At 40.1% G+C, this 22,192-nt stretch overlaps 1 protein-coding gene across 32 annotated transcripts in view; it reads right to left on the minus strand.

Annotated features, from left to right (window-relative positions):
• The window catches only part of PTK2 (protein tyrosine kinase 2), a 345,218-nt gene that overhangs the window by 151,470 nt on the left and 171,556 nt on the right, over positions 1-22,192 (minus strand). For all 32 annotated transcript variants that reach the window (XM_063606925.1, XM_055116999.2, XM_063606932.1 and 29 more), the window contains 2 exons: positions 11,768-11,908; positions 11,164-11,241 (listed from right to left, as the gene is read on the minus strand). In XM_063606925.1, coding sequence (XP_063462995.1) covers positions 11,164-11,241; positions 11,768-11,908 — 219 coding nt within the window. The remainder of the gene's footprint in view (positions 1-11,163; positions 11,242-11,767; positions 11,909-22,192) is intronic.

Consider the following 22,192-nt stretch of genomic DNA (forward strand, 5'->3'; position numbering starts at 1 on the left):
TAATTTTAATTTCAGGATAGCAAAACATAATTTAAAACATCTGTTATAAAGAGAACAGGGTTAAGAGGAGCTGGCACTGCCCACCTACTCTAAATCAAACACTCAGATACTCTCTCACGCCACCCTACTATAGCCCTCTAGCACAATCCCATTATTTATATTGCTTATTTTCTTTCTTATATTCTATTTTATAACTAGAAGGAAAGCCCCATGAGGATGGGAGTATCATGTCCACCTTGTCCACCACCAGATTACAAGGAAGCAGGGCCATGCCTGGCATGTAAGTGAATGAAGTATGAGAAGTTATTAGGCGCTAGACTGTGTTCCAAGTATCAGATATACAGCAGCAAACAAGGATAACATGAATCCAGACATTAAACAAACATTACACAAGTAAACCATTACAACTGTGATAAGGACTATAACAAAGCAATACACGGTGCTGTATAAAAATATCTAATTTATTGGAAAGGAGAGGAGGGAGGAAATAAAGCCTCAGAAAAAGTTTCACTGCGAAAAAGAGAACAAGACTTGAGCAACACGAGCTTATGACTAGGTATATTACATTCAGATACAGTACTGCACCAGCAGAATCTAGCCTAACACCTAGCACAAGGCAGCTGCACACAATATATAAGCAAACTGACTAAGGTAACACTCAAGATAGGCATGTAAGTGGTCATTACAAGGGCAAAAAGAGAGGGAAAGAGCACTTGAGGAGGAGAATCTGAGATGTGCTGTTCAACTGGTGGCAGGAAGCCACACACAGCTATGGAGCACCCAGTGGTATGTGGCTCCTCCAGGCTGAGATATGCTGGTAGGGTACAATGCATGCCAGATTTCAAAAACGTGGAATGATAAAAATAAGATAAAGTCTCAAGAATTCTTACACTGACTATATCTTGAAATGATGATACATTGGATATACCGGATCAAATAAAATATATTAAAATTAATTTCACCTATCTTTTTATCTTTTTAAATGTGGTTACTAGAAAATTTTAAATCACCTATGAGGCTTACATCGTATTGCTGTTGGACAGCACTGGAGAAGTCAAGTAAAGTAGATGAGGACTCAGAATTACCCAGTGGGCTTATCTACAGGAGGATCACTGTTATCATTGGCAAGGCATTGAGGGGTGGACGGTGGTAGTGTAATGGTAGTAGGCAGGAAAGGCCTGGTTGAAGCAGGTTGAAGAGGGAGTGAGAAGAATTAAAGACAATGCAGTTAGATAATCTGTCAAGAAGTTTTGCAATAAATGACATGAAAACATGAGGTACCAGGGAGAGAGAGGGACACAGGGCTAAAAGAGGGGATTTTAGGATGGGAGAAACTATACATTTTTCTATGCTGACAGGAACAATCCAGTATGTTAGAAATATCTGCTGCTACAGGAAAGAGTGGGCAGAACTGAAGAATTACCATGAACAGGTAAGATGGGATAGAAGCCATTACACAGCAGAGGGTTGGTCTCATTCAGGAACATGAAGTTCACCCAAGGGAGGCAGAACAAATAAGGAGGAGGAGGAGGAGTGTGGCAGGCAGAAATGTGAGAAGTGCAGTGCAAGGAATCTTCTGGGGGCTCTATCCTGATAGCTCCAATCTTGCTTTCTTCTACTTTATATAACTAATACCTCTTATTTCATAGGCACAGAGGTCCTTATAAACTCAAATGGAAAACATATATTTTCAAGGAACATTTGTAAAAATCATACGCTTGGCCATAAAGAAGATCTTAACAACTGTGAAACAGTTAACCTTTAAAAATCATATTACCTGCTCATAAGCCAATATGAAATTTATGGCTCATAATATGCTCATAGAAATAAAAATGAGATAAAACCCCAGGGCTACTTGAAATTTAAGTAATATTCTTCTAAATAATGCTATAATGAAAAAGAGAAATAAAAATAAAATTTTTGTTCTTGTTTTTTTTTTTTTGAGATGAAGTCTCACTCTGTCGTCCAGCATGGAGTGCAGTGGCGTGATCTCAGCTCACTGCAATCTCCACCTCCCGGGTTCAAGCGATTCTCCTGCCTCAGTGTCCTGAAGTAGCTGGGACTATAGGCGCCACCACGCCTGGCTAATTTTTGTATTTTTAGTAGAGACGGGGTTTCGCCATGTTGGCCAGGCTGGTCTCAAAACTTCTGACCTCAGGTGATCCACCTGCCTCAGCCTCCCAAAGTGCTGGGATTACAGGCATGAGCCACGGTGCCTGGCCAAAGATAAAATTTCAAATGAGTATACAGAAATACAATGGAAAGAAGAATACCACATACCTAGAAAGGTAAGACATATTAAAAGTTGTGCAAGAAGAAAATGGCCTCCAAAGTAAACAAGAATACATTTTAAAGATGCACTTAAAAGGGAAGAGCACAATAAAAAAGACAAAAATAATGAAGATAATACAAAAACAGAATGAAGAAAAATACTGAAATCAATGAAAATGAATAGTACTGCTGCAATACATCACTAAACTTGTCCTTCAAAAAACAATTAGAATAGACAGACCTTTACAAGTCTGAAAAAGAGCCAAATCAAAAGAGCTTAGGCATGAAACAGGAATATAGAGACAAAGTTACTGGAAAGATTTTAACAGATCCATGAGAGGCAACTCTATGGCAGCAAGATGAAAATGTAGAGAAATGGATAATATGCTAAATTACCAAAGCTGACACAAGTGGAAAATCTGGATAGATCGATTACTATTAGGCCAGGCACAGTGGTTCACGCCTGTAATCTCAGCACTTTGGGAGGCTGGGGTGGGCAGATTACTTGAACCCAGGAGTTTGAGACCAGCTTGGGCAACATGGCAAAACTCCCTCTCTACAAAAAAATACAAAAATTAGCCGAGTGTAATGGTGTGTACCTGTAGTCCCAGCTACTTGGGAGACTGAGACAGGAGAACTGCTTGAGCCCAGATGGCAGAGGTTGCAGTGAGCCATGATTGTGCCACTGAATTCCAGCCTGGGTGACAGGGTGAGACCCTGTCTCAAAAAAGATCTATTACTATTGAAGTGATTAAAAAGATAAACACCTACCATTTAAAAAGGCATCATGTTGTTACGTACATCAGTTCTACCTAGTCTTTAAAAAACATGCAATTCCAATTTGAATTACAATATTTCAGGCCATTAAAAATCACCAGAGAGAGGGAAGGCACCGAGAATGGATGAAGGAAAGACACAGAAGCTGGGCTGAAGGGGGAGGAAGCTGGGAACCCTGCAAGAGGCTACCGCACACCAAGACTCATTCCTGGCCCACAATTACCCTGGGGGAATGGGTGAGTGGAACTGGCAAGGAGCAACCTGCTCTCACTACAGGCCTCTTAAATCTAAGCAAGGGGCCCCTCAACTACTATGGACACTTGAGGTGGCAGGGAGAGCTGCTTAGAGAAGTGCTAGGGATTGCAGCCAGCTGAGGTGGAGCCCAGAGGGTTTGGTGCAGGAGCGTCTGTAGTGGAACATGGCCAGGGAAGCCCTGACTTGCTCCCATAAGAGACTTTAGCCCTAGGGGAACTGTTGGACCTGAACTCTGCAGGGTGGGCTTACCTATCAGAAGGGGGTTAGTCTGACCTGAGCACCCCTTGGGCTTCTGGCTTCTCCTGGGGTCCCAGCCTGAACGTGCCTGCTTGCAGGGTAGCCTTGGGTGTCCTGGGGCCCACATCATAGCTCCTGCAGTGGCTGACCGCTTCTGACCAGCAGAGAGCTCCCACGGGGCAGCCTCCATTGCCACACACCAGCCCACCCGCTCCTTCCTCACACTGCAGGTTCCTCTAGCCCACAGCAATTCCCAACAGAGTTTTGCTGGCACCTGTGTACGCAGGCAGGTATTGCCTTCCGTGCCTCACCAGTGCACATGTGCACGCAACCCCAAAACTCACCCATGCCTGACAGCCACCTCAGTCGGAGCCTTGGCAGGCACAGAGCCAACCAGCCCTGTCCCCACTGCCAGCACCCCATGCTTATGTCAACATTATCCCAAGAGTGAAAGCAGGCAGAGAGAATAGCAGATTCTCCCCTACCCAGAGCAAACACCTATGCTTACAGTGCACAGGGTGCACACACAGACCTGGGCCTTCCAGCAACCCAACCCTGTGCTACCACCACCACCAGCACCAATGCTGCACAGTTGCCAACAGGCACCCCCCCACCCAAACCATGCTGCTACTGCCACTGTAGTGAATGCTCAAATGGAGACAGGCACCCCAGTACCCACTAGCAACCTGCCGGGCTGATGAGCGTGCACCCCAGTGTGCTGCCACTGCTGCTGGCACATGGAAACAAGGACGGATCCTATGCCACCACACTGTGAAATGCTTTGGCTGACACCACCCATTGGAGTGTAGTGACCAGTGGTCTGGGAGCACCCCTACCCCCAACACTCTACAAGTGCAGTGGATTCCTAACCTCCAGGAGCCAGAGAACAAAGTTGGAGCCCAATACCAGTCTCCCAGAATTAGAGCACACAGTCCAGGAGTTGGGGGCTGGGCACTGGTCCCCTAAAATATTCCAGAAATGCAGCCAGTCAGTTGAGTCCACCTTACCACAATCAAACCCTCAAGGTCATCAAATAGGATAAACAAACAAACAAGCAAAATACAAAGGTCAGCAACTTCAAAGGTTGAAGAAACGTCAGCCCAAAAGATGGAAAGAACCACTGCAAGAAATCTAACAACTCAAAAAGCCAGAGTGCCTTCTTTCCTCTAAATGACCGCACCACCTCTCCAGCAAGGGTTCTGAACTGGGCTGAGATGGCTGAAATGACAGAAATAGAATTCAGAACATGGATAGGAATGAAGATCATTGAGATGTAGGAGTACATTGAAACCCAATCCAAGGAAGCTAAGAATCACAATAAAACAATACAGGAGCTGAGAGAAAAAATAGCCAGAATAGAAAAGAACATAATCAACCTGATGGCGCTGAAAAGCACATGACAAAGATTTCATAATGCAACCGTAAGTATTAATAGCCTAATAGACCAAGTTGAGGAAAGAATTTCAGAGCTTGAAAGCTGTCTTTCTGAAATAGGAGTCAGAAAAGAATAGAGAAAAAAGAATGAAAAGGAATGAAGAAAGCCTCTGTGAAATACGGGATTATGTAAAGAGACCAAATCTATGTCTCACTGGTGTCCCTGAAAGAGCTGGGGAGAGTGTAAGCAACTTGGAAAACATGTATCAGGATATGATCCATGAAAACTTCTCCAACCTAGCTAGAGAGGTCAACATTCAAATTTAGGAAAGGCAGAGTAAGATACTACACGAGAAGATCATTCCCAAGACACATCATCATGAAATTCTTCAAGGTGGAAATGAAAGAAAAAATGTTAAAGGAAACTAGAAGGGCCACCTGCAAAGGAAGGCCCATCAGATAAACAGCAGACCTCTCAGTAGAAACTCTACAAGTCAGAAGAGATTGGGGGCCAACATTCAACATTCTGGAAGAAATTCCAACCTGAAATTTTATAATTCCAGCCAAACTAAGCTTCATAAAGAAAGGAGATATAAGATCCTTTTCAGACAAGCAAATGCTGAAGAAATTTGTTACCATGAGACCTGCCTTACAAGAGCTCCTGAAAGGAGCACTAAATATGGAAAGGAAAGACCGTTACCAACCATTACAAAAACACAGACCAGTGACACTATAAAGCAACCACACAAACAAGTTTGCCTAATAACAAGCTAACACCATGATGGCAGGATCAAATCCACACATATCAATACTAACCTTGAATGTTAATGGGCTAAATGCCCCCATTAAAAGACACAGAGCTGGATAAAGAACCAAGATTCATTGGTATGCTGTCTTCAAAATACCTATCTCACATACAATGACACACATAGGCTCAAAATAAAGGAATGGAGAAAAATCCATCATTCAAATGGAAAACAGAAAAAAACAGGGGTTACAATCTTAATTTCAGACAAAACAGACTTTAAACCAACTCAGTTAAAAAAGACAAAGAAGGGCATTACATAATGGTAAAGGGTTCAATCCAACGAGAAGGCCTAACTATCCTAAATATATAAAAAACCAAACAGCAGCACTCATTATTAATAAGCCAGATTCTTAGATACCTTCAAAGAGACTTAGACTCCTACACAATAATAGTGGGAGACTTTAACACCCCACTGACAATATTATGTAGATCACTGAGACGGAAATTAACAAACATATTCATGATTTGAATTCAACATTGGATCAAATGGACCTGACAGACATCTATAGAACTCTCCACCCCAAAGCAACAAAATACACATTCATCTCATCACCATATCGCACATACTCTAAAATCAATTATATAATTGAACACAAAACACCGTTTAGCAAATGCAAAAGAACTGAAATCATAATAAACATTCTCTCGGAGCACAGCACGGCCAAGTTAAAAATTATGACTGAGAAATTTGCTCAAAACCACACAATTACATGGAAATCGAATAAACTGCTCCCAAATGACTTTTGTGTAAATAATGAAATTAAGGCAGAAATCAAGAAGTGCTTTGAAATGAATGAGAACCAAGACACAATGTACCAGAATCTCTGGGACACAGGTAAGGCAGTGTTAACAGGTAAATTTGTAGCACTAAATGCCCACATCAAAAAGTTAGATCTCAGTTTAACAACTTAAGATCACAAAAAAGAACTACAGAACCAAGAGCAAACCAACCCCAAAACTAGAAGAAGAAAAGAACTAACCAAAACCAGGATGAACTGAAGGAGAGTGAGATGGGAAAAACCATTCCTGCCTGTTGCTAAACCAAAACCAAGAGTTGTTTTTTTTTTAAAAAAAATTAATAAAATAGACCACTACCCAGATTAATAAAGAAGAGAGAAGACCTAAGTAAACACAACTAGAAATGAAAAGGGGGATGTTACCACCAACCCCACAGAAATACAAATAACTATCAGAGAATCTTAGGAACACCTCTATGCACATAAACCAGAAAATCTAGAAGTTATGGATAAATTCCTGGACATATAAACCCTCCCAAGACTGAGCCAGGAAGAAACTGAAGCCCTGAAGTGACCAATAATGAGCTCTGAAATTGAATCCGTAATAAATAGCCTACCAACCCAATAAAGCCCAGCACCACATGGATTCACAGCCAAATTCTACCAGACGTATACAGATGAGCTGGTACCATTCTTACTAAAACTATTCCAATAAACTGAAAAGGAGGGACTCCTCTCTAACTCATTCTATGAAGCCAGAATTATTCTTATACCAAAACCTGGCAGAGACACAACAAAAATAGAAAATGTCAGGCCAATATTATTGATGAACATAGATGCAAAAATCCTCAACAAAATATTAGCAAACCAAACCCAGCAGTGGCACATCAAAAAGCTAATCCACCATGATCAAGTAGGCTTTATTCCTGGGATGCAAGGCTGGGTCAACATATGCAAATCAATAAATGTGATTCATCACATAAACAGAACTAAAAACAAAAACCACAGGATCATCTTGACAGATGCAGAAAAGGCTTTCAATAAAATTCAACATCTCTTCATGTTAAAACACCTCAATGAACTAGGCATTGAAGGAATGTACCTCACAATAATACATAAAATAATAAGACAGTGTGGCAATTCCTCAACACCTAAAAACAGAAGTACCATACTGGCTATATACCCAAAGGAATATAAATTGTTTTTTTTTTTTTTTTTTGAGACGGAGTCTCGCTCTGTTGCCCAGGCTGGAGTGCAATGATGCAATCTCGGCTCACTGCAAGCTCCGCCTCCCGGGTTCATGCCATTCTCCTGCCTCAGCCTCCTGAGTAGCTGGGACTACAGGTGCATGCCACCATGCCCAGCTAATTTTTTGTATTTTTAGTAGGGACAGGGTTTCACCGTGTTAGCCAGGATGGTCTCCATCTCCTGACCTTGTGACCCGCCCACCTTGGCCTCCCAAAGTGCTGGGATTACAGGCGTGAGCCACCGCGCCCGGCCAAATTGTTCTTTTATAAAGACACATATACATGTACGTCTAATGCAGCACTATTCACAATAGCCAAGACATGGAATCAACCTAAATGCCCATCGATGGTAGACTGGATAAAGAAAATGTGGTACATGCACACCATGGAATATTATGCAGCCAAAAAAAAAGAATGAGATCATGTTCTTTGCAGGAACATGGATGGAGCTGGAGGCCATTATCTTTAGCAAAATAACACAGGAATAGAAAACTAAATACTGCATCTTTTAGCTCCCACTTATAAGGGAAGCTAAAAGATGAGAACACAAGGACACACAGAGGGCAACAACAGACACTGGGGCCTACCAGAGGGTGGAGGGTAAAAGTGGGGAGGGGATTGGGAAAAATAACTAATCAGTACTAGGATTAATACCTGGGTGACAAAATAATCTGTATGATAAACTGTGTGACACGAGGTTACCTAGATAACAAATCTGCACATGTACCCCTGAGCTTAAAAAGTTTTTTTAAAAAAAAATCACTGAAAGATTCCAATTCACCTAATGAAATTAATATAACTTTAACACCATGTCTAATAAAGTTAACATAAAAAAGTCTAGATTAATCTCACTTACAAATAGTTGCAAAAATTCTACAAATATAACTCAATATTTTAAAAGAATATTGTATATTATTAATTGGCTCAATATTACCATAACTATTAATATAATCTACTATAATGATAAAGGAGGAAAAGGATCATATCAATAGATGCTAAAAGGGTCTTTGATTAAATTTAGGAGCTAATCATAAAACTCTAAGCAAAAGATAAAAATATTAAAGACATGTTATTAAAACTCAACAACAAAAACAATCCAAAATAATGACACACTTTTAATTGATAAATTAAAATCTAAAACAAAATAGGAATATTGTCTACTGCCCTGTTATTAAACATGATCTTTGAGCTTCTTGTGACTAAAAGAAAAAATTGTATACGGGGAAAGGTAAAATTATTCTTTTGCTGATTATATTATTATACACTTATAAAATCCAAAATTCTAATAAAAAACCTATTTAATCAATAATAAGGTTGCAGACTATATGTTAAACAATAATCAAGAATATCTTCTATGCTCACAATATAAATTTTAAATTGTCAGTGGCAAGAAAAACCCCAAAAAGTCATTCAACATAAGGCCCAAAACTATAAAACACTTATGAATTGGTTTAATATGGAAGACCTATATGAAAAAGATTGAGATCTTATTGAAGGGTATAAAAGAAGTCCTGAAACACAATATCAAAAAACACGCACTTTCACAAAATTTCACAAAAATTTATTCTGTTTTCCTCTGTGAATATCCAGCTGACACAGCAGCATTTAATGAGATTTAATCAGTGATGGCAGAAGTCAGGACAGTGGTCATCCTTAGGATGTGGGACAAGGGAGGCTGGTCTGTTTAAAGTCAACAGCCAACAAGAGATTTGGGGAAAAAAATCATAAAAAAGGTAACAGGAAAACACACTGATTTCCTTGATGTGTAAAGGGACTTATTAATTTAAAAGGACAATTGTGTTGGTAAAATAGGCAAAGTATATGATATGAGCAGTTAATTCACAGAGGTGAGAAGAAAAACAGTCAAGACATGAAAATATGTTTAAAGTTACTAGGTCCTTGCTTTATATCTAAGTGAGCAAAAAAGTTACAAGAATAACTTTATATCTATTAAAATGGAAAAATTAAAAGAGCTATTAAAACTGCCATCCAATGAGTGCGAAAATAGTACTCTCACACACTGCCAGTGACAATATGAAGTTTCCTAGCTTTTCTGAAAAGCAATCCAACAGCTTCTTTTAAAATTACAACTATTTGAAACGAACCCTGCAGTTCCATCCTTGGAAATCTCTTCCACAAGGAGAAAAAGCAGTAGTACATAGATTATATATAAAGGAGTATTTATTATGTCATTGTCTTGGGGCAGAAATCTAAAAGCAAAGTAATTGCCCTTCACAGAATCCCATCTGGCCCCCAGGGAGGAAGGGGCAAAGAAAGGCGGGGCTTAAAAAATTTCTACCAGGTTCACAGAGTGAAATAACCAAGTAGGACAGTGTGCCTGATGATGACCCCTTTTCTGAATAACAAAACAGGGATATGGGGAAAAACACAGAAGATTACTAAATCACTTACATGTTAAGTATGGGCAGGGGGTGGGGGGGGTTACAGAGAAGGCTGAAGAGAAAAGAATGGTAGAGGCAGGAGCTGAGCAGAGTGGGAATGGAAACCAGAGAACACTTGGAAAAAAGCAGGTCAGACACAGTTTGGCACATTTATATATGTATAGAAAATTATATGTACAGGTCAAGGTATGAATAAATTAAGTAAAAAGTTCAAATCACTACACTATGTTAAGTGGAAAAGAAATGTTACTAGTGCAAGGCCTGAGAAGAAGCCCCTAGAATCATGTTCCCTGAACACTCATCTAAATGGGAGCATGCCCTTCTCAGTACACCCACCCTTACACTGTTCTACTTTTCATCTCGGTACTTATTGTTGTATGACACAGATGTATTCCATATTTATTTTGTGCACTCGACTATAAGCTACATAAAGACAAAGGACTTCTCTCTGTTTTGTTCCTTATTGTATCTCAAACCTCTAGACTGCCTGGCACCAAGCAGGTTCTCAATAATACTTGTTGGAAGAATGAGGATCACACAGGAAATGGTCAGCACTTCTGCTAGGAAGGTAACAAAAGAAGTGAGGTCTGGGGTAGAAGTGTGAGTTTCCATCTGATGGACATTTTTTCTTCAAGGTAAATAAGGCTAATAAGGCTTTCAAGAGAATTGTGAATGTATAATTTTTTTTTTCCTGGAAATAACCTGAAGAGGCTGTTTCAAAGGATAAGATGCCAGTACAAATATACCCAAATCATTCAGAACTTAATTTTAAAAATTAGTATTTAAAACTTCTCCAGATAAACAGTAACAACCCCATTCAGGTCTCACACATGTTAGGTTTGTATGATTCCTTTCCTTCCAAAACTAAGTAATTCCGAGGTATTTCCACAGCACCTAGACTTTCTCTTACTTGTCCCCCACTCCACTGAACAATAAATGCAGTGCAATAGGAAAATTTAATTGTAAAATGATCTTTTCCAAAAGAATGCCCCATTTCCTTAATTTAATTCTTCTTTGTCTAACGCCAAGTTCCCGAAAGGTCAGAGCAGACTTACATTGCAGCCCTTGTCCGTTAGGTAACTGATCCCTTCTTCTGGGCCGATTGCCAGTTCCACTGAAATAATCCAGCTTGACTTTTGAAGGTGAAACAAGTGAGAACAGAGGTGGCAGAAGGAAAAAAGAAATACTTCAGATAAAGAGCCGTGGATATGTTAAAGGACCAAAGCAGGGGCTGGTTTGGTTTGCTATTAATCTATCTAACCAAATAAGATAAAATATTTATAACTTCATTGACCCAGGATGTGTTAAGCCTGCACAAAGTGCACTGTGCTTATTCCAGCATGCCTGATGCCAAGGGTTTCTCTGGGATGATTATCTAAATAGGTAAACTAGCCCTTAGAGAACAATGAACAAATCACAGGGATAAAATTTAAAAGACCTAATTATGAAACTAGGCATGCTGTTTTTAAAAAGGTGATTTTATTCTCACATTAATTATTTTCTTTTTCTATTTTTCACATGGTAAAAGGAAAAAATACCATTTTATTGAAAAAAATGGGACAAGTTAGCATTTTTTTCATCAGAAATTTAGATATACAGCAAGAGATAAGAAAAAGTAAAATCAAACTAGCCCACTATTTCCCATATTCCCATACTTACACCAAGAGCACACTTGAAGCATTCCTTATCAAATCTGTAGACTGGAGACAGGATCTCAAAGAATTTCAGAATACTTTCTTCTCTATTAAGGTTGGCGAATTGTCTAAATGTTTGTTGGATCAGTTTTCTTAGGGTTTTGGCCTGCATGACAAAATTACCAAAACATCTTGTAAAAATCAGCAATGAGTAAAGACCACAACAATAATGGTAAGATTTCTTTCCTACCAACTACTTACTAACACCTACATTCAAATTACTGCCAAAAAGTATACTTGTCAAATAACTATACATGTATTTATCAAAGCTTTATTTCTTTTAATTGTGGCAAAATGCATATAACACAAAATTTACCATCTTAACCATTTTTAACTGTAAAGTTCATATATAGAGTTTTATTTCTTAAACAGAAGTTTGTACTATATGTGCACATGACTCAGAAAAGACCAGGCCAAAGGTATAAAGGTACTTGCACATTCCACTGTTAGGAGGGAAAAAACAGTATATCTTTCTGAAGGAAAGCACAAATCAAAAACTTTAAAAAAACCACAATGCTTATCCATAAAATAAAATTCCAGGACATTATTCTTTAGAAATGATTAGAGATACATGCAAAGATTCAGGAACAAAAAGATTCACTGCAGAACTGTTTACAGTAATAGAGAGCCTGGTTACGTAAACTATAGTGTATCTATCTTCTCAACCAACATTCTATGCAGCCTCAAGAACTGTTTTGGAGAACTAATCTACTGGCATTAAAACCCATATTACATTGTTACATGAAAAAAGATGACAAAACAGTCAGCATGGAGTACAGATGCCTTTAAAAGGCAAGAGCACATGTGTGGGTCCTGGTGAGCACACAGCAATGTACCCATGAAGGAGATAAAGCAACGATGCTTTTGCTTTTTTCATGAAGTAAGATGATAGGTGGTCTTCCAGTCCTTTTTTGCTTATTTGAGTTTTCTACTTAAACACATGGAAATCTGCATAGCAGAGGTAAATGCTTTCCAAGCAGCAAATCCCCAGTCCTTGGTATGTGAAGCAGTCTGAGAAGGCCATGGATAAAGGGAATGTGATGAGGTCTAAGGAAGAGGGGCAAGAGAGTGTAGGCCATAGTTAACAAGTTGGCTTTGACTCTGATGAGATGCCAAGCCCTCAGGAGACTTTGAGGAGTGACATTATCTGACTTAGGTAATTTTTTTTTTTTTTTTAATAGGGTCTCACTCTGTCGCCCAGACTGGAGTGCGGTGGTGCAATCTCGGCTCACTGCAACCTCTGCCTCCCAGGCTCAAGCGATTCTCCTGCCCCAGCCTCCCTGAGTAGCTGGGATTACAGGTGTGCACCACCACACCTGGCTAATTTTTGTATATTTAGTAGAGAGAGGGTTTCATCATGTTGGCCAGGCTGGTCTTGAACTCCTGACCTCAAGTGATCCACCTGCCTCAGCCTCCGAAAGTGCTGGGATTACAGGCATGAGCCACCGCACCCGGCCTGAATTATGTTTTAACAGGGATACTCTGGCCACTGTGTTGTGAACAGTATGAAAGGAGCAGGAGAGACTAAGTCAGGGCAACCCAAATAATCCAGGCAGGAGGAGACAGTTGGCACAAGTACAGAACCAGAAAGAGGGTGAGAAGTGGTCAAGTAGTCAGATCCTACCTTTCTTTCTTCTTCTTTTTTTTTTTTCAGAGTAACTGGACTCCAATGGATTTATTTTAAACATAGAACCAACAGGATATGCTAATAATTAAGAGTTGCCATTAAACTGAAATGGCAGAAATTGTGAGACGAGCAGTTTGGTGGGTAAAGGTCAGAAAGAATGCCAGAAGAATACCAGAAATCCAAGTGGAGCTGTCAAGCAGGCCAGTAAGGGCCCAGTGGAGTTCAAGGGGAGGTCCTGGCTGGCCAAGCAGACAGGGAAGATGGATTAGGTGACCTGCTCATCTCAGTGGGTCAGGGACATGGGGAGCAGCCAGGGGCCCAGGTTGAGGTGTGGCTGCTAAGTCAGGTACACCGTAAACTAGGAGGGCATGGCATACTTTGGTGGGGTCATGGAGGTAATAGCCTGTCTGTAGTGGCTTGAAGGTCCTAGTAGGATCCAAGGATTACTGGATCTGGGATACTACAGAAAGTGAGCTGGGAAGACAGGAGCTATGGTCAGAGAGAAGGATACACACAATTAGGGAGGGGGTTCGATTACCCCCTGGAAATGAATAAGACCAGAGTGAGAGGTTGAGGTAAGGCAGAGGACAAGATTCCTGAAGACAGGAATTCAATGAGCCAAGATAGTAGAACATGGGAGGATTACCTAAGGCATGTGACTTTTATTTTTAAAAGCTCGCTCTGCTCTTGCACACAGAGGGTTGGGGGAGTGTGTAGGAGTGAAAGCAGAAAGACCAGTCAGGTCACTGTAACAGACCAAGCAAGAAAACACTAGTGGCATGGACCCCAAGGTAGTGGTGAAGAAGAGAAATGGGCACTTTTGGGACATTTGGATGATCATATGCAAGACAACTGGAAAGTAAAGAATCCAGGAAAACTAGAGTTTTAGATGGAACAAACAGGCAAACATAAGAGGCAGGCTTGGTGAAAAAAATAAAGTCATGTTAACCCTGTACATGTGTTTGACCTTGAAGTCTTCCAACATGAACCATCAAGGAGACATTTGGATCTAAGTCTGGAGCTCAGGAGAGGGCAGCACTGTTGCTAGAAATTTCAGAGCCACCAGCTGAAGTATTTAAATACATGGGACTAGATGGCACCTGCAAATAAAATGAAGACAAAAGAGAAGGCCAAAGCTAAGTAAGCTGACCAATAGTTGGTTTTAACCAGGGCTGAGGTTTTGACAAGTGAGTATGACAGAGTGGAATAAGAGAATTATAGCTGTTTTGAAAAGGATTAATTACAGCTTCACAGAACTTAAACTGAAGAGCAATAAAATGGGTTCAAGGTTAGCAAGGCTTGACTATAAAATCTATCATATGGAAAGTGAGGTGGTCAGCCTCAGATGCTCTATAAACAAAAGTCCGAAAAGCATATTCTTGGTTTGACTCCAGGCTTTCTAAACATTCTCTGCTTATGATCACCTATGTAGGACAGACTCTACAACAGAGCATGCAGATTGGACATGGAGATTTGAGTACTGCTTGTAGCCACCTACATGATGTTTTTCTCCTTATAAATTAACAATATACTACCTTGGGACTTTGCTGAATATAAAGCAGTCTCTAAGAAGCAGGCCCGCTACACTCTGGACCTAGAACAAATCCACTAAGGAAATTCTACTCTGTGCTTGGCACTTGGCATACACTGCATAATCAGAACAGGTATCTATTCTCAATAAATTCAGAGTACAGCTGGAAAAAGAGCATTCTGATCTTCATTCATGGCTACAGGAGGAACAGTATAATTCTGTGCACATAGTGCTATTAGGCGCTGATTCTCACACACACACACACACACACACACACACACAAACACACACACACAACCAAAAAATGATACCAGAAAAGACATCTGTAGGCCCTTCCGTGGAAATAAACAAAGTCTTCACAATGACCCTTGCAAGGGAGATACTATTTTTCATATATTACTGAACAAACAGAGACTGAAACATTAGGTAACAACGAGGGGGTACAAGAATTGTGATTCTAATCCAGAACTACTTGATTTCTTTTTACTTGCTATGAGACCAATTCAAACACCTCCTTTTCTAAGATGCTCTGCTTGACAGAAGAAACCATGAAGAAACAACCACCACATCCCTATGGGTCTCATACTGCTTTGAATGTATTTTTAGACATGGCACTCATATAAGATCCACGTTGGTGATAAGGGAGCATGCACTGCCTTGTTACCCCAAAGAAAAGAGGGTAGCCCGCAGCTGAAACTCAATGATGTGCTTTACAATGAATAATTATATGTCTCTGCCATAACAACTTGGATTCTGGCAAACTCTCAAACAGATAATATGGATGAATAAAATCTAGTTCTATCCTGTGATAAATTAGATTTCACTTTCTAGTAAGTAAGTGGGAAGATAGTTCAGATTTCTTTTGTTTCAAACTTCTATCATAGAACATGCTGCCTCAATGTACAAATGCTCTGAGTGTAAGAAATGTCTCCCATCTACAAGTATTAATAGAAAATAAGTCCAGCAAAAGCCCTGGAATATAAAAAAATCTCTTTAAGTGTATGATACAATAAATTGGAATATGGTAGCAGCTGCAAGGAACAGTTGTCAACTGAACACAGGGACCAGAACACAATGACAAAACATTTCTATTAACATTAACCATATGTTGGTATATTCATTCATGACTCTAAGAGGAATATTTCAACTCAGGTAAATACTGACATGCAGTGATCAAAAATTATGTAAAATAGGTCCAGAAAAAAAGTCAATTCTCTACTTTGTACCTAATTCTCAACCAGCTGCTGGTTTATATATAAATTATTGGCAATATTATAATATACTGACACCTGCTCATTTGTTCAATGCTTTTTAAAATTAACCTAAAACATTCTATGAAGTAACGGAGATAGAAGTCGAGGAAACAGAATCTGCTCTTGAGGTTAAAATGCATATATATATATATATATATATATATATATATATATATATATATATACACTTGCCTACCTGACAGTTCCACTGCAGTTTCTCACAGACAACTAAAACCTGCCACTAAGAGCACTGAGATTTCAGCCGTGGTGGCTTATTGGCCCTACCCGACTGGACCCTAACATATACATCTAACTTGGTTGCAACTCTATCACTCTGAACTTACTCTTTTCTATACCCCTTCCCTTTGACCTCCATAGTCTCAAGGCACTTCTAGTTCACTACTTACACAGCTGAATGCATCACTGGCAGTCCCACCCAGTTCAGATTCTGCTTCAATATTGTCTCTTGACTAGTAGCACTAGACAGCACTTAAGTGTATGGGACAGAAATCTGAGGCCAGGCCCTGTACTTTCTTCTTCCTCCTCCCACATTAGACCAGTAGCTAAGTCCTGTTAGACTTTACGCCCATAACATTCTTCAAATGTAACCCAACAACTCTCTACCCTCTGCCTCCTTTAAATTCAAGCCCTCCTTGTTTCTCTTGGCCTCTTATTTCTCAGCATCTCCTGATGACTAAGAAACTTAAAAGAAGTTGTGTGCTGTTCTTCTACAACAGGGATTGAAGCCATCAACCCTTTGCTAAATAAAGTGAGTCAGTTTGGTTTGATCCTCATTTTCTCATCCCAAACTCTTAGACATGGAATGTGTGTGGTGGTAAAGAATTCAACTGCTCTCCCCGATAATTTAACCTGCTGGAAAATTTCCAAGTAACTGGGGCAAATGTGTTTGAAAGTAATAACTATGCAATGTTAAGAGACAATCTGGACTCCTATTTTACTGTATTTGTCTCATTCAGCTGAATGTGGGAAAACATGCTGCTTTTTCTGTAGGCGGTGTTACCTTGCTCATCCTACACATTAACAAGCTGAGACCCAAGAAGTGAGAGCAACAAACAACACAACAAACCAGTAAGCTCAAGCAGCTGGAGTAAAGGAAAACGATATCATTCAGAGTTAAGTTTCCTATGGACACACAAACAACTCTCTCATTCTCCGCCAACTAAAATTGTTGGCGCCTTTGGCAGGAATATACCCAAGTTCTTATGGTCTGTACTTAAATGTGACTGCCAATGAGGACTGTGAGTTCCAAACCTATGGTGTTCAGTGCTGGACAGAAACCAGAAAATCTCTGCTGTCTGAAACTCCAAAATTAGTTTTTATGAAAAGGATATCTTAGAAAGCATTAGTTCTTTCCTAATTACTCAGTGGGGAACAAAATTCCACAAAATCTGCGTAGAATCTCTGGATATTAATCAATACACTTGCAGAACTTGTTTAAGTAAACAAGACTGTTCTCACTGCATTTCAAGTTTGAACACCTGCTTGTGTTAACCTGGATTTTGGAAACAAGGCATCTACGCACACTATTTTATTTTAAACCAATTTACGTATAGTGATAAATTTACTAAGAATGTGATACTTCTTCAAAATGAAGTGGTATTGCTAGGATGAACCATAAGAAATTGCTGCTATTCATCCATGTTGAGCTACAAAAATAACTTCCTATTAGTCAACCTAATGATTATCAGATGCTGCTAGCAACAATAGATTCCTAGGACTTCCCAGATGCAAAGGTTGTAAGGCAATGCCAAGGAAAATCTGCAATAAGAGAGTTTTTAAGGAATAACTTATCAACCCAAACACCAAATGCTTTAAATGCAGATACATTAACAGCGCATGAAGAGAGCTTCTTCTTACTCCTATCTACAGGACCCACATCAGATGATAAGCTCTGTAAGCAGAGGCCAGGTTTCACTCCCCTCCAGCATCCCCAACTCAGGTCCTGGCATACAGCAGATAACAGGAATTCACTGCTGAATATCGTACCAAGATATGCATTTCTGTGCTTGGTGAAAATATTAAGCTTAAAATAGTCATCCGCTCATCCTAGAAATGAAAATAATGACTATTTTCTCCAAGAATAAAATCATGTGTTCCTGGTAGTATTCTAGGAAACCACATTATTACTTGAGAATCAGATACTAAAAAAACTGATAACTATTGATCTCTTAACATTTCTAGTTCTGAAATTAGGTTTCTACTGTGAATTATATTGCAATAAATTAAAATTTGCCTATTTTGACTTGCTGCCTAATTTAAGCTCAGAGTAGAGTTGTAATGCCAGTATGGGGAGCACCCTTGGTACCCACTGGTAGGACAACATTCATTGAACTACAGAAGTGACTCCAGTTTCACTAGTTGTCCACTAATGTCCTTTCACTGCTCCGGATTCCACACTGCATTTACACATCTTGTCTCCTCAGCCTCCTCCAGCTGTTAAACAGCTTCTGGGTCTTATCTTTCATGACTTTGATATTTTTCAAGAGTAATCATCAGAATTCTGTAGAATGTCCCTCAATTTGGGTTTGACAGTTTTACTGGTACAGTGAATTTTTAAATGTGTCTTTAAAACTACTAACATCAACGAGACGGAAATTAAAATACTTGCAAATTATTCTTAGTAATTGAGGCACATATATCCCAGATTCCATTTTTGGCATAAAACATAGCTAATCCAAGTTTCACTAAAGATAATAAAACAATCTTTCAACAATTCAATGTGAATGTTCCAATTATAAATAATCCTCTACGAATATAAATAGAAAGGGAAAAAAATCAGGTAAAACAAAATGATTTTTGGAGAAACAAATGTAGCCTGTTTATGGAAAAGCCAATGTTAACTGACTTAGCCATTCTATAGAGCTATTTCAGAAGAAACAAGAAACTGGTGTGAATTTCTAGCTAGCTGAAGTTTCACTGGCAATAGCTTTGAAGAAGGGACTGTCTAGACACCACCTAATTTGTATTACAGTTGTTACCCCCATGAGCATATGTTGGTACCATATTCCATAGAAGTTTCATGGCAATCAGTGCAATGTCCAAAGAATTTACGTCAAATGTGAAAAAACCTTGGGCTAAGGTTATGAATTCCTAAGCCAAATACACACTATTGGGTACACAAAATTACAGTGATTCCCTTATTAAAAAGGGCATGTGAGAAACCAGTTCTAAGAACCGTATTTATCAGCCACTCCATGAATCTGATGAATCCATAGCTAACAGTAGCTAAAAATTAATTCTATTTACATCAAAATCAGCAGCAATTGAATTGCTCAAAAAGCACATCTGTTATTTGGTTTGTAAAAAGTTTTCTGGACTGGGTGTGATGGCTCACATCCGTAATCCCAGCACTTTGGGAGGCGGAGGCGGGTGGATGGCTTAAGTCAGGAGTTCGAGACCAGCCAGGGCAACATGGTAAAACCGTGTCTCTACAGAAAAAAATACAAAAATTAGCTGGGCATGGTGGTCCATGCCTGTAATCCCAGCTACTCAGGTGGCTGAGGCAGGAGAATTGCTTGAACCTGAGTGGCCGAGGCTGCAGTGAGCCAAGATCGCGCCAATGCACTCCAGCCTGGGCGACGGAGTGAGACCCTGTCTCTAAAAAAAAAAAAAAAAGAAGTTTTCTCAAGTCCCTCTAGTCATCCTTCCCTCCCATTCTTACAGAAGCCATTCCATCCAGGCCTTGATCATTGCACATCTCATCTTCCTTAATCACCTCTCAAGTCTTCTTGGTTCTGTCTTTTTGCTTTCAATCTGTGCTCCATGTTGCTGTCAAATTTATATTCTAGAATCCAAAAAGAGATCATACTGCACACTCTGCACTCTCTACATACTCTACACACTCTGCAATGAGTCCCCAATCCCCCTCAACTCCTACCTCAGCATTTAAGCCCCCACCAAGTGACTGCCCACAATGATCGCATATTGACTCTACTCAACCAAAACCCCCTTTCCTGTCTGACCTCTGTTTCCTAGACAGCCTAGAAACAGAGAGGGCTCGCTGTTTCTAGGGTGTGAGCCCTCTCTGGCTATCAGGGCTCGCTGTTTCTAGGGTGTGAGCCCTCTCTGGCCACCAGGAGTTACCTGATACCCAGGTACAGCTCAAGATGGCAGAAAAAAAAGCACATGGGTGTCAGCAGCAAAGGCCAGGGCAATGGAAGCCTAAAGGATAGCCTGGAAACATATCTTAAGATACCTGCACAAATTTCCTGCAGAGGAGGGTTTTTTTTAGGGGGGTGGGGATGGAGAGCAGTAGGGAAGGCATAACCAAGGAAAGAAACTTTCTAGCTTTTCAATTCTACTATCTTCTAAAGTCTTAACCTGTCTTCACGCCTTTTGTTCACATTGTACTCAGTGTTCAGAAAGTGTCTCCCCTTATTTTACTCATCATATTGCTGTTATTCATTAAGTAGGATTTACCAAATGTTACTACGTGCCAGGTACAATGTCAAACAAAGGGTGTAGAGTGGAGACAGCAACAGATATTGTCTTTGCCCTCAACAATCTTAAAATATAGCAGAAGAAGGCAGATAAAATACAAACAAGTAACAAACTACATAATTAAAAATTGAGGCCAGGCACGGTGGCTCACGCCTGTAATCCCAGCACTTTGGGAGGCCAAGGTGGGTGGATCACTTGAGCTCAGGCGTTCGAGACCAGCCCAACCAACACAGTGAAACCCCATCTCTACTAAAAATAAAAAAATTAGCCAGGTGTGGTGGCAGGCACCTGTAGTCCCAGCTATTTGGGAGACTGAGGCAGAAGAATTGCTTGAACCCGGGAGGAGGAGGTTGCAGCGAGTTGAGATCACGCCATTGCACTCCAGCATGGGCGATGGAGCAAGACTCTGTCTCAAAAAAAAAAAAAAAAAAAAAAAAGAGAGAGAAAGTAGAATTAAAAATTAAGATACTAAACAGGGTCCCAAGATAGAAGGGAGTATTTTGCCATTTCCACTTTGCGTGGTGAGAAAAGAGTAGGAGAGGGAACACTGAAGCAGAGGTTCAGAAGGACTAGTCATGGAGGAGACAGGGCCAGTCCTCTACCGAACCTCTTTGGGCACCTGTCTCACTCTGGCTACACTCACACCATGGCACCTGTGACCTGTACCTGTGGTTCCGTTTTGAATATGGGGATCTTTTAAAAATCTAGAATGTATTGGACTCCTAAATGACAACAGTCACTCTTTTCCTAATTGTTTATACACATACAGATTTAAGGAGACTCTGCAATAATTCTGAGGCTTCATAACCCAGTGCTTCACAACTGAAAACCCCTGACCAATACTATGAATGTGACATAACCATCAATAGAACATTGGGTAGAGTACTCTTCTATCCAACAGCAATGTAAATTCACCACAACTGTAGCTTACACTTGTTTGAATGTCTCCACTATCCTCCTCACTGCAGCACCCAGCAGGTTTACACACAGCAGCATCCCTTCCACTTAAGGGTCTTCCCATGCCTTCTCGGCTCCCACACCAAAAACATTCCAGGTCAAACTGAATCTCCCATTCTCCCAACTGCAAGAGTATGGGCCACCCACACCTAGTAACTCTCTCGAAGGACACAATTCTGTCATTCTCTCTCATTCCCCTTCCACTGTGCCAAACTTCATTTAAAACTCTTTGTTCTCTTTCAAATCTGACTCAACCCACTCATGCCAATGGTCTGTGGGCTACTTGTAGACTGGGACAGTGTCTCGACCTGTAGTCCTGGCCTCAACCACACTAAATGGAGTATGCTCTGTTCCCTAACAATTCACTGTAGTATTTCACTAATAGATCAGGAAACTTGAATGAACACTGAAAAAGTCGAGCAGCATCACTAGAAAAAGAGCCTGAAATAAAGAGTATATTTTTCCTGTACTACTCTTAAATGCACGTCTTATTGCATTTCTAGAATGCATTGTGTTTTAAAGCCAACACCTTTATATCTATTTTTCCCATTAGATTATCAA

This window comes from Pan paniscus, chromosome 7 (assembly GCF_029289425.2).
Source record: "Pan paniscus chromosome 7, NHGRI_mPanPan1-v2.0_pri, whole genome shotgun sequence".
Lineage (NCBI taxonomy): Eukaryota > Metazoa > Chordata > Mammalia > Primates > Hominidae > Pan > Pan paniscus.